Here is a 13,686-nt window from a genome sequence, read left to right on the forward strand (position 1 = left end):
ATTTCGGCGAGATCAACCGCCAAATGTAAGAGTTAGAGGTGGAGTAGCTAAATTAACATCGACTAGAGCTACCACCGAAGCGGTTGTTCTAAACACAAACCTACAAGCGGTCGCCGTTAGAATGAAGCGTCCGCTCCAGGTCACTGTCTGCAGCATATACTTGCCGTATTTCGATTGGAATAAGGATGACATAGCAAGACTAATTTCCGAGCTTCCCCCACCTGTTTTACTGGTGGGTGACTTTAATGCTCATAATTCTCTTTGGGGATCAGATCGAGTAGATCCCCGTGGAAGAAAACTGGAAGGGTTCCTGATGAATTCAGAACTTATTATTTTAAACGATGGATCAGAAACCTTTTTCAATGCCAGAGATGGATCGACGTCCTGTATAGATCTTGCACTTATAAGCGGATCGATAGCACCGAGGTACAGCTTCCATCTCATAGACGATCTGCATGGAAAGCGATCATTTCCCGGTGCAAATTGTAACTGATGTTACAAGAACAATATATCCCATCCCTAAAAGATGGTTATTTGAAAAGGCAGACTCTGGACGAGCTTCACAGCTAGAACGATACTCCCGGAAACAACTGGAGTTATCGGAGACGATGTCGACGCCATAACAAATGCAATAATTGAATCGGCATCGAGATATATTCCCAAAACATCTGGGAAACTTACGAAAAAACCCGTTCCATGGTGGAACGATGAAATAAGTGAAGCTATAAAAAGAAAGAAAAGGGCGTATAACGCCTTTAAGAAGCGTCCTAGCATAGAAAATCTTGTTGCCTTTAAGAAATACAGGGCGTATGCAAAACGTCTTATGATAGACTCGAAAAAACGATCCTGGCAGCAATACGTGTCATCCATCGACAAAACTACTACTGCATCAGATGTTTGGATGAAAGTGAAGGCGATTTGTGGGCGTAATGATTTTGCTCCCATAACTAGCCTTCAAGATGAAGATGAAATAAAAGACACTCCATATGAAATTGCAGAGCTGTTATCCAATCACTTCGAAAAGGCCAGCAGAACGGCCAACTACGAGGAAGGTTTTCGAACTAAAAAAGAAGAACTCGAAGGTCTACTAAATTTTAGAACTGAGTATAATTACTCATATAATGTACCATTTAAAATGGAAGAATTCGCGAAAGCGTTGGAAAAAGCAGGTAACACAGCTGCTGGTCCGGATGAAATCCATTATAATATGATCAGGCAGCTGAATACCACTGCCAAACGCAGATTATTAGAACTTTATAATAAAATATGGCGGGATGGAACGTACCCGCAGCAGTGGAAAAAAGCTCATGTTGTTCCAGTACCAAAGAAAAATAAAAATTTAACAGACCCCAATAGCTATCGTCCTATTTCTTTGACGTGTGCTATGGGAAGAATACTGGAAAAAATTATTAATAATCGACTCGTCTGGGTTTTGGAAAAAGAAAACCTGATATCACCGTATCAAGCAGGTTTCCGGCAATACCATTCTACCACTGATCAAATGATCAGCTTAGAGGACATTATATATAACAGCTTTATTAAAAGGAAACATTGTGTCGGAGTCTTCTTTGATCTTCAGAAGGCTTTCGATATGACCTGGCGTCATGGTATAATGCTCCAGATACATGAATGGGGCTTTCGTGGCAATCTGCCTATACTGCTCAGCAACTACATGAATGACCGTACCTTCAGAGTACGCGTCAACAATGAATATTCATGTGAAAGAATCTTGGAAAATGGCATACCGCACGGTTCGCCGTTGAGCGGTACCTTGTTTACCATTGCCATTAATAAATTGATACTAGCCATTCCAGTAGAAATCAGCAAAAGCGTCTATGTTGATGATCTGGCAATTGTGTATGCCAGCAACAAGACTGCTATGGTGAGGTACAAATTGCAACGAGCGATCAATGCTCTAAATGAAGTTGCAAGGAATAACGGATTCCAATTCTCACCAGAGAAAACGTGCTGTGTACACTTTTGTAAGAAGAGAATTCCTCATCAAAGTCCTGCGTTGACAATTGACGATAATCCAATACGATATAAAAATAGCGTAAGATATTTAGGACTAGTATTGGATAAATCCCTTACATGGGGATTACATATACAGGACTTGAGTGATAGATGCAAAAGAGCCCTAAACATTATAAAATGTTTATCGAATTTAAATTGGGGCTCAGACAACGAGACATTATTGAGATTGTATAAAGCATTGGTTCAATCTAAACTATACTACGGATGTATCGTATATTCATCCGCTAGAAAGTCGCACTTAAGAAAGTTAGACGTAGTTCATAATAGCGGAATAAGATATGCAACAGGCGCTTTCCGCACAAGTCCGGCGGCTAGTCTGATGTCTGAAGCCGGAATAATGCCACTACATTATAGAAGAGAGATCCTTTTGTTAAGATATGCAGCAAATGTATTCCCTGCTCATATAAATAATAAATTGTTTACGAATCATCCTATGGCTGCAGTATATGAACATCGTGCTACCTATTCCAGACCAACCAGAATTAGGTACCACGAATTAAGAAGAAAATATGAAATTGCTATACCAGAGACACTAGCAATTTCTACTAGAGAAATACCCCCATGGCTCTTGCTAGCGGTAAATACAAGTTTGGATCTCTCTCAAGGAGAAATAAAAAAGAAACCAGCAGTGATCATCCAGCAGGAATTTTTAGCAATCGTCAGTAGTTACGAAGAACATATTAGAATTTATACTGACGGTTCTAAAACCGAACATGGTGTTGGATGCTCGATATATGTAAATGAAGAAGCCCACTTTTGGAGACTGCCAGATGTGGCCAGTGTCTACACGGCAGAACTCACTGCAATTCAGCAAGCTCTTCGCTACACTGAACACTATTGCGAAGAGAGAGTGCTAATATGTTCCGATTCATTAAGTGCACTCGTCGCAATTCGGAACAAGAACATTAAGGATGTCCTAATTGCAAACATCCTGTCCATTTTATACGTACTAAAACAACGAGGACAGCGATGCGTATTTGTATGGACTCCAGGGCATGCTGGTGTTACAGGTAATGAAATCGCAGACGAAGCTGCCAGAAAGGCAACAGTCTGCGATGATTTGGATACATTTCCTGTAAGAGTGGCAGATGTTAAAAACCGTCTAACAAACATAGTAAAAAACAAGTGGAACGCTGAATGGAGGAGTTTAAATACAAAATTAAACTCGGTTAAAACTTCTCCTTATAAATGGAAAAGCGACTTTAAGTTGACTCGCCGTGAACAGACTTATAATCGGTCACACGCGATTAACAAATTTATATATGTTAACCGGCGAAGTGAGACCAATGTGCGGTGTTTGTAATAAAACACTGACAATCAAGCATCTAATAGAAGAGTGTACCATATATGAGGACCTCAGAAAGAGGTTCCGTCTTACAAATAATATTAATGCTGATCTGGATAATGGAAATGAAGAAAATATAGTTGCATTTTTACACGCCAGTGGACTTCTTAAAAGTCTATAAAATGGAAGTTTAAAGCTGTGGTAAAAGATACTCTAAGCGGTAGTTTTATATATACATATAAGCGTGGCACTTATAGTGACGGGAGGTAGCCCTCTTGCCTAGGCCATTTTGGCTCACCTGCATTCAAGAGCAGTGAGTCGGGGTGTGTCCGATGATGGCATGGGGGACCCTCAAGGGTGGATTGAGGGCGCGAGGCTATGAGTGTACGCCGTGCATGCCTATGGCCTGATATAAGAAGGATTCAACTGCCACGGCACCCTGGCACGACTGATATACTGCTCAACGGCGGTCCTGGTCGCCCCGAGGGTGCTTAAACAAACTATAAATGAGACTTCGTAGAAGAAAGAAAGAAAGATATGGTATTGATAAGTTTAATTTTAATTTCATGGTCTTTTGAGAACCTATCTCAAATTTTAATATTGGGGCCCTTTACACCCCGTAAGTGTTTGTGATTGTCCTTGTCTTTCATGTTTTAATGTTTATTCTGAAGTTTGTGTTTTTAAATAAAATGTAAGGGCCCTTTACAACCTTACATATGACGATCCTGATGGAGATAATAATTTCTTTTAAAGAATGTGACGAGGGCTAATGACCTTAGCAGTCGATGCCCGTAAAAATTCAGTTAAAAAAAAAACAATAATAATAATTATTAATAGAACTTAACTCTACACTGTTAACAGTGTTATTTTTGAAAACATTTTGGTAAGTATCAATCAAAGATAAAACATCATTTTTATTATAATAATTAAATTATATTTAAATATAACTTTTATTAAATTAGCAGACTAGTAAAGAAACCAAACTGCTAGTATCAACAACACATAAAAATCAGACCGTATTTGATTTGATTCTGTAATTCACTTACTACACCCTTTACTCGCTATAAATTTATGATTAAAAATCTTATATTTCAGATATACACATCAGGCTGGTCAACAACACTATCATTAGGTTGTGAACCAGTGGACTACTCTGATGAGCCAAATGCAGTTAGTGTAAGTAACATTCAACAGTATGATAATAAATAATATAATCAAGTGACAGAAACTTTTCAATTATCATCTAAAAATGTATTTTAAACTTGCACATATTTTCATCAAACAAGAGATTAATATTATAAGAAATTACTTTGTAGTTACTATTCTATTAAATATCGTCTAATAGAAAAGATATTCAAATAACAAAGCAGGCTGATGATAACAGATTGGTCAGAATATAGTCAAAAATAATTCCATCAAGGCAAATTCATAACTATCAAAACTGGAAAAAACCCAGCCGAGCTGGAATTATTTTTAAGTTAAATATCTACATATATTACAATATTATCATTAAAGAAGCCTAAGCCAATTCTCTGGAGGCATTCTAATATCCGTGGCAAAAGCAACTACTTGAAGCAAATATATATATATATATATATATATATATATATATATATATATATATATATAAAAGTTGGACAATGAAATGACTGATTATGTGCTACTTGCAGGGAAAACAAATTCCATTTTTCTGAGCACATTATAAGCAGGTTAGATGTTCATTACCTAGAAAGGACTTTAAGCAATTCTACATGCTGTTTGTTTCATTTATGATTTTTATATGTAAATCACTCATTTCTTATTATCTACATTTTCCTTTATTACCGGTTCTTCCCTTCCCAATTGCATTATATGAGTTTTGTTTTCTTTGTGTTTTAGTAGGAATCTGCCTACGGACATAAGAGGACTCTATTTATTACCTGGTAACTATACAGAATCTCCCAACATACAAGGGTAAAAATAGAAATAAATGAAATTATATAATAAACAATAATTCCCAACTATTTATATGCAATGCATTTAGTCCATCTTTTAACAAATTTTTGAATTATTTCCAGGAAGAAGGTTTTCAGTCTGGTGCAACTGTACCTTTTTTAAAGTGATCAATCCATTCATACACCTCATTTCCATTCATACCTCTCTCTCCCTCTCTCTCTCTCTCTCTCTCTGCATTGCTGCTGCATTCTAGGAATAATCTCTGCTGTTTCAACCCTTTTGAATAAAGATAATATTTCACTGCTTGCATTTTTTCTTTGGTGCAATTGGACAAAGGAACACTCATTTTAAGTTAACTTACATAACCACAAACAGCTAACAATAAAGCAATACTTCCAATGAACAGGTAGTATTTATAAGATAACCGTCAGGATTGCAAGATATGTGACTGGGAGGGAAAGCAAAATTTTCCATTTTCTTTGGCTTTCGCCCCTTACAATTCAAAATACATTATTCTTAGCATTTAGATCATCTAATTCAAGATTCCTGAAATAATACTGCTTTTAGAAATAAGAAAATTAAGTATCAGATGTACTGAAATATTTACAGGAGGATGTGTTTAATTCTGGCTTAAACAAAACCATCTTTTAGGTGTCATTAAAGTTAACTCATTAATTTTAGAAGAAAGTTCAGAAGAAACTAACAATGTTCTGAAAAAATCTGTACTGTTATTCCTACAATAGAGATTCATTTCCAATTAGAATAAATTTTTATAATCAATATATTAATGTAGACATAGTTCTACAGAAAATAATTTTATACTCATTTTGTTTCAGCTAGTGGAATCATTCTGGTGGTATTTGTTACTAAAAATATTGGAACTAATAGAAACAGTAAGTATATAACAGGATCAATTTGACTTAATATTACAGAAAAAATAATTAATTATGTTTTATCACGCACAGTGTTAAAAAGTAAAAAATAAAATACAAGGGGCAGCTGAAATGTAAAACATGCAGGAACGTATGGGAAAGCAAAATGTCACACTAAATAACAAGTGATGGTATCTTGTAGTTTCATTTCCCTACTACTACTACTACTAACATCCCAAAACTCATTGACCGTCACCCTCTCATTTCACATCAGTCGTCATTGTTATGGAGTCAAGTACAACAGCTATGTCAAAGCCTCTGAAACAATATACAGTGATTTATTTTTAACAGCGGTAAAGTGAACACTAGTGATATTCATCATCACCTAGTCTAAAAAACCTTTTATAGTGATGAAACTACTGAAATACAGTGAATAGGTGGGTAATAAAATGTTCTGCATTACAAGCTGGTAAAGAGAATATTAAGAATAAACCTCGCATCGGTCGACCAGTTTCTGTGACTGATGAGAAGCACCAAAAGGAGGTGATGACTAGATTCAAAATGATCATTGTATCACATCATATGCAATACACACAGACATTAAAACACTTCAGAAGACATTTGTGGGTTCAATAACCCACCGAGTCAATTATTCTCCAACACGATAATGCTTAACCACAAACATCAGGTGCAACCCCCTCTTGTGAAGTTATTATGAACCTTATTCCACATTCCACATCCCCCAAACTCAACTTCTGATTTTCACTTCTTTTCCCAATTAAAGACGAATATAACGGGTATTAATTTCACCCTGGATAATGAACTGAAGGACACAGTAAGGTAGTGGATCAAGAAAAGATCACTAGCATTCTTCATTGATGAAATAAGAAAAGTGATTCATCATTGAAAGAAATTTTAGCCATAAATGGTGTCTATATGGAGAAATAAATATACATTTTTAAAGAAAATAAAAGGTAATTTTATTTGTTTCATTTGTCTACCTTTTTTCATTTGTAAATTATGGGAGACTGTGCATTAAAATTTCAACCACTCTTCTATATTTAACTGAATTTAAGAAACATTTTATAATCTGAAAAATATTATAAAAGTAAACAATAATGAAAGATAACTACATAGGAGTGAAAAAAGCAACAGTCCAAAACAAAGTTTAATACATTCTTTAAAACTGTTCCCCTTTGTAAAAACAATCTTTAAAACATCAAGTTAATCTTTTACTAATAACATAATTGCTTTATATAAAATCAATGTCCTTTACATAACTGAAAGTTCAGTGCAAATAGTTGTAATAATTAATGAGCAAAATAATTAGTAAAATTATTTACTAAAAATAACAACTGCATACTTATAGACTTACAACAAAAAAAATTTTCAAATTGATCTTTTTACCCATTGAGTATCAAGCCTTATTCATAATTCAACAAATAGTTTGTTTTTTTTTTTTGGGGGGGGGGGCAAGAGAGGAAATTCCTGTGGTTAGTTTCTTCCACATAATTTAAGTAGAACATTTTTAAAACCAAATATTACATGATCAAGGCAATTTGAAAATATTTTTTTATCTGCTCGTCATCACCATTGCTTTGTATTTGACTATTAAAGTATAATAAAAATATTGTCTTACTGTAAAAATTGTATCTATAATGATATGTAGACCCTGATACCAATTTGATATTCATTGTATTATCAAATAAAAATTCAACAAAAAGCAAACGAAAATATAAAAAAAATAAATAATACATGTTCAGGAGAAAAATTTAGCTCATGCTCAATAATAATCTCATTGTCACCATACCTCAAGATTCTTCTTTTATTTTTATCAATATGCATCTAGTTTTTTACATTTTTAATAGTTTTTTATACAGTAAGTGATTTTTTTACTTAGTAATTATTACAAATTATTTTTCACGTAAAGCGCACAGCTTTAAAATTAAATGCTTTTAATTAAATTTTATGAAACCATTCTTTTTTTTTAACCTGTGGGACCACTGTTAGGTATTGCTACAGAGAATGAGATGAATGACAAGAGTAGCATGTGAAAATGCCATGCATAACTGGGATTCGAACCTGGGACCTCTGGATGCAAGGCTGAACGCTACTACCCGCACCATGGAGGCCAGTTTAGATAGTTATGAAACAATTTGGTGAAATATAAATTAACAAAAAAAAGAATCCAACCTCATTATAAAAATAAGTATAAAACCATATTAAAAAGCCTTTCTTTTTCCTGTTTAGCCTCCGGTAACTACCGTTTAGATAATTCTTCAGAGGATGAATGAGGATGATATGTAATGAGTGTAAATGAAGCGTAGTCTTGTACATTCTCAGTTCAACCATTCCTGAGATGTGTGGTTAATTGAAACCCAACCACCGGTATCCACGATCTATTATTCAAATCCGTGTAAAAATAACTGGCTTTACTAGGACTTGAACGCTGAAACTCTCGGCTTCCAAATCAGTTGATTTGGGAAGACGCGTTCACCACTAGACCAACGTGGTGGGTTATATTAAAAAGCCTAAAATCCTATTATAAAACCACTTCTTGGGTCAGAAAATTAATGGTAAAGAAGTTTTAGTTTATTATATTGAAAAGGCATTATTATAAGCAATGGTAGACAATACTATAATTTTAAGTTCATAAAGTTCACTATTTATTAAAATACTAGTCCATTTTACCACTTTAATGTACTTTTCTATTCTCAACTAACCTCAGAATATTTACTACATCTTACATCCATAAATTATCAGCTTCTATTCTATTCCAAAAACTGCTCTGATAATTCTATTCCTCAGTACAAAATTTATCTTCTACACATCAGTATCAAAGTAACAAACTCTACATACCCTACAGATAAGGTCAATAACTAACAGCAATTCTTTTTCAAAAGAATCTATCATAAACATCTCTCTTCAATTAAAGCTTTTTCATTCAAACATTAAAAATTTTTATTAAAACTATTCTATAAAAGCCAATATTCTAGATCTTTCTGGCTTTCCAATACAGGATCCATTGAAAAACACAATAACAAATTTTGAGAATTTGTAATTTCAAAAATGTTTCACACGATGAAATAATTTGAAGGTTGAAATGTTTACGTTAGAAGTTTCTTACATCCTTAATAAAATAATATATGCCCTGTGGCTCTGTTGGTGCTAAAATAATTCTGATTTCAACTAAAGGTTTCTGAAAAGCAAATTCCTCTCTTTATACTAAGGTTCTCCTTGTCAGTACATTTTGGTATCTTCTATGCACATTATCAATGGTTTTTTTTTTTCTATTTAAGTTACACACGTACTTTAATTTCTAGTATTAAAATCTTTTTTCTTAAATTTCATTCATCATACTTTATATGGTTCTTATGTATCTTCAAATTGAATTTACCTCCTAGGTAAGAGTCAATAATCTCATTCAGCATTTCTTTGAACTCATTCCTACATTCACTAAAAGTGAAATATTATCTTGATATTTTGATTTATCTTCTGAGGTTATTATTCTGCTCTGAAAATTTTCCATCAACTGTTTCTATTTCTTTTTCTACACAAAAGCTGAAGAGTAGTAGAGATAAACCCCATTTTTTCTTTAATTCTTTCTAAATGTAAATTTTCTTCTTTTATAATGGGAATGTGATTTTTGAGAAAATTCTAAGTGACTTTCTACTTTTTTCATACTGATTTCACTGTTTCACATCTATATGGAGTTCACCATAATAGAAATAGTAAATAAATCAGTAAATATAGTAATTAATATTTTCAGGTATTCTTTGTGCTAAGAAAAAAACAAAATCAAGTGTCATTCTTGCATGTATATCATCATGTTTCAACACTTGGATTTGCTTGGATAGGAGCAAAATACATTGGAGGTAAGCAACAGTTATACTAATGCTAATTAAAGATATGAACATATCAATTTCTGTCAATCTACTTCATAACAATTAACAAATCTATTTAATAATTAAATAAGTGTTCATACACTGTTTGGTTTAAATAATTCACAAAAAATTGATTAAAAAAGTTAGACTGATTTTTTTTTTCAAGTTCTACAAATTCATTTATTTCAACTATATTTGGCTTATTAAAACAGACATAATTAAAGTTTTATTATGACATAAAAACTTAATTTCAACTAAACATAAAGATTTATAAATATCATTCATTTTCAAAATACTTTATGGTAAATTAAAATAAAACTGTTATGGTAGGTCTAGGTGGTGTTTGGTAGGTCAGTTGGTGTAGTGATTAGCATGCTTGCTTCAATATCAAACAGTCAGTTTCGCTTCAGAGCAAAGTTCTGATGTATTTGTTCTAATATAGTTTAAAACTATCATTTTATTTATCATGAATCAATCATGTCTTCTTCATTCATAACATCTGTATGAAAGTTTGTCCATATATATATATATATATATATATATGTGTGTGTGTGTGTGTGTGTGTGTGTGTGTGCATGTGTGACAACTGTGACACATGTGCGTGACGCATGTGTGTGTCAACAACTAACAACTTAACAACCAAAACAAAGTAACAGAAAAACAAAAAAAAAACAAAATTAATACCAATAGTCAACTTTTGCAGCATCTCATATGCTTGAACACTGTAATGCAAGGTAATATTTTTTATTAATTTACTATTATTATTATTTATTATTAATAATTTTTATTACACTTAGTGGAGGAAATAAAAACAGGCAAAAAATTATCAGCTTGCATTATGGTGTGCAAGCATAATGCCCAGTTAATTGTCTGCAATAACTCGATTGTTTGTCAACAAATTTTTACAAATGAGGTGTCATACTTAAAAAATAAAATCCTTAATAAATTTTTAAGGTAAAAATTTTATCAAACAAATAATCACAGATATTGAAGATTAAAAAATTAAAAGCTGCCATTTTGAAATTTTTGAAGGTGATATTTTCAAAATTTTTATTTTGTAGAACAAGGCGCTAGTATTATATTTGCCAAATTTAATTAAAGTAGATTAACCTGTTCCTGAGAAATAATTTTTTTGTTGAAAATCACAAAGTGGCATCCAGAAGGAAAACAAAGAAAAATAGGAATTACGTCAATATGAACATTTTTGCTCATTTTGGTGTCCTGAATCAGTTCCTGAAGTTCGGCTAATACATCTCAAAACACTTGAAGGAACAGAGAAACACATCCCTTCTCATGGAGGAACAGAAAAACTTTCTGGACATGTTCTACAAGTAAAACAATGAAAAATGTTCATTATAAATACATTATAATGTTCATTATAAATGTCTGGAAACGCTTTGTTTTCGAGTTACGGATAGTGGAAAATTTCACCCAGATTTCAGCTCTTCTAATAAAACACAGCCCTGCTAAAATTTTTGAGAACCAAATTAAGAAGTAAAGCTGGTAGTTTCTTATGTAATTTGGGCTGGGAAGCAGGATAAAACAGATCCCAGAACTGTATAACTCCAATAGTTTTTAACATATTCCATGTAAAACACAAAATTTGGTGTCAAAAAACAAGTTCTTTTAGGTTTGTAGTGCAATAGATTTGTCAAATTACTAATAAATGCCGAAGATTTAGTATAAAAACTTGTAGAGAATTTAATTCTGAGAAAATTAATCTAAATACAGCCAACAAAAAGTAAATTTTTAAAAGGTAAATTTTTAAAAATTGACTTTTTATCGAAGCAAAACAGATGAAAAATAGATAGAAAATCACATTATTCTTTCTGTACCAAATAAACATTACTTAAAAAATAAAAATGCAAATTACTGAAAATAATTTTAAAAGTAATACAAAATTTATAAAATAATATTTTAGCCGCGTATATTCAATAATTTACACAGGTGAAACGAAATAATTACATAAAACACTAAATTGAAATGTATGTTACTTGAAAATTTTTTTTTTCTAATTATTGCATATTAACAGCTGGCCAACAATGAGAATTGTGCACTTCGTCTGAATATATTGTCATAAATTATTGTATAGAAAACAAGTTATCTTGTCGTAGTGTAAAAATGGCATTTCAATTTTCTTACAAGGAATATGCAGATATAAGTTTTGTTTATGGATTTTGTAACAGAAATTCTGAAGCTGCTTGACGCGAACATCATGAGAGATTTCCTGATAAGGGGATTCCAAATACAAAACATTTTCTTCGTTTATCAGCATTTATAAACGAAAGAGTCCTTTTCTGTTGAATGTCAAATATGCTAGTAAAAGGTTTAATACGCTAGTAAAAGGTGAATTTCATGTTTCATGGTTCTCAAAAAACAAAATGTGGCACATCCTAGAGGAAGAAAGGTTCAAAATTTGCAGCCAACAGATTACCCCCAGTGGTTAAACGTCTGTCACTGGCTTCTATATAACGCTAATAAAGTAAATTCAATTTTATTTACTCATGAAGATACTTTTATGAGAAACGGAGTCTTCAATTCTCAAAATAGTTAATTATGGAGCGACGACAATCCACATGGTACTGTGGAAATTAGTTTCCAACATAGATTTCACATTAATGTTTGGTGTGGCATTATGACAATTTTGGGACCATTTGTTTTCAATGAAAACCTTACAGGAGATGCATACATTAATTTCTTGAAAAATAGTTTTCTGGCTCTTTTGGAGAATGTACATTTACATACTAGATGGCAAATGATTTTCCAGCATGATGGAGCAACGCCACATTTTTCTTTAACTGGATTGGACATGGTGAACCAATCAATTGGCCACCATGATCACCTTACTAAACGCCACTAATTACTTCATTTGGAGCCAAATGAAAACAATAAAATACCAACAAAAAGTTAGTAATAAAAAAAAGTTCTCATTAAAATACGAAATGCTATTAAATTTATACGAAATAATCCTGAGATGATACGGAAAGCCACCAGAAATATTTTACATCAGACAGATTGCTGGGTACATTGTGAAGGAGGGAATTTCGAACAATTACTGTAACTGAGGGTTGTTATTCTGTTACCATTTATCGTTTTATTTTTTTGTTTTGCTATATTAAAAAGGATGTTAATTAGGTACAGAAAGAATAATACAATTTTCTATCTGTTTTGCTTCAATAAAAAATCAATTTTTAAAAGTTTGCTTTTTAAAAATTTAATTTTTATTGGCTGTATTTACATTAATTTTCTCAGAATTAAATTCTCTACAAGTTTTATTTCTAAATGGTCCACATTTATTAGACATTTAACAAAACTACTTCACTACAAATCTAAAAAAACTTATTTTTCAACACCGAATTTTGTATTTTACATCAGATATCTTAAAATAACTGGTGTTACAGTTCTGAGACCTGTTTTATCCTATTTCCCAGCTCAAATTACATAAAAAAAAACCTCCATCTTTACTCCTTAATTTGGATCTCAAAAATTACAGTAGGGGTTCTTTTTATTAGAAAAGCTGAAATCTGGGAGAAATCTTTCGCTAACTGTAACTCGAAAACAAAACGTTTCCAGATCTATGTTTATAGAAATTTTTTCATTATTTTCATCAGAAGAACGTGTCCTTAAAATTTCTTCATGGGACACCTTCACGCACGTGCGCGCATGTGTATTTATA

General features: G+C 32.5%; 2 protein-coding genes across 8 annotated transcripts in view; one reads left to right on the plus strand and one right to left on the minus strand.

The window, feature by feature from the left end:
* Positions 1-13,686, minus strand: part of LOC142321696 (oxysterol-binding protein-related protein 9) — a 365,914-nt gene that overhangs the window by 328,390 nt on the left and 23,838 nt on the right. The window lies entirely within an intron of this gene.
* The window catches only part of LOC142321698 (very long chain fatty acid elongase AAEL008004-like), a 46,819-nt gene that overhangs the window by 27,419 nt on the left and 5,714 nt on the right, over positions 1-13,686 (plus strand). For both annotated transcript variants that reach the window (XM_075359991.1, XM_075359990.1), the window contains exons 4-6: positions 4,415-4,495; positions 6,091-6,147; positions 9,896-10,001. In XM_075359991.1, coding sequence (XP_075216106.1) covers positions 4,415-4,495; positions 6,091-6,147; positions 9,896-10,001 — 244 coding nt within the window. The remainder of the gene's footprint in view (positions 1-4,414; positions 4,496-6,090; positions 6,148-9,895; positions 10,002-13,686) is intronic.

This window comes from Lycorma delicatula, chromosome 3 (assembly GCF_047948215.1).
Source record: "Lycorma delicatula isolate Av1 chromosome 3, ASM4794821v1, whole genome shotgun sequence".
Classification (NCBI taxonomy): domain Eukaryota; kingdom Metazoa; phylum Arthropoda; class Insecta; order Hemiptera; family Fulgoridae; genus Lycorma; species Lycorma delicatula.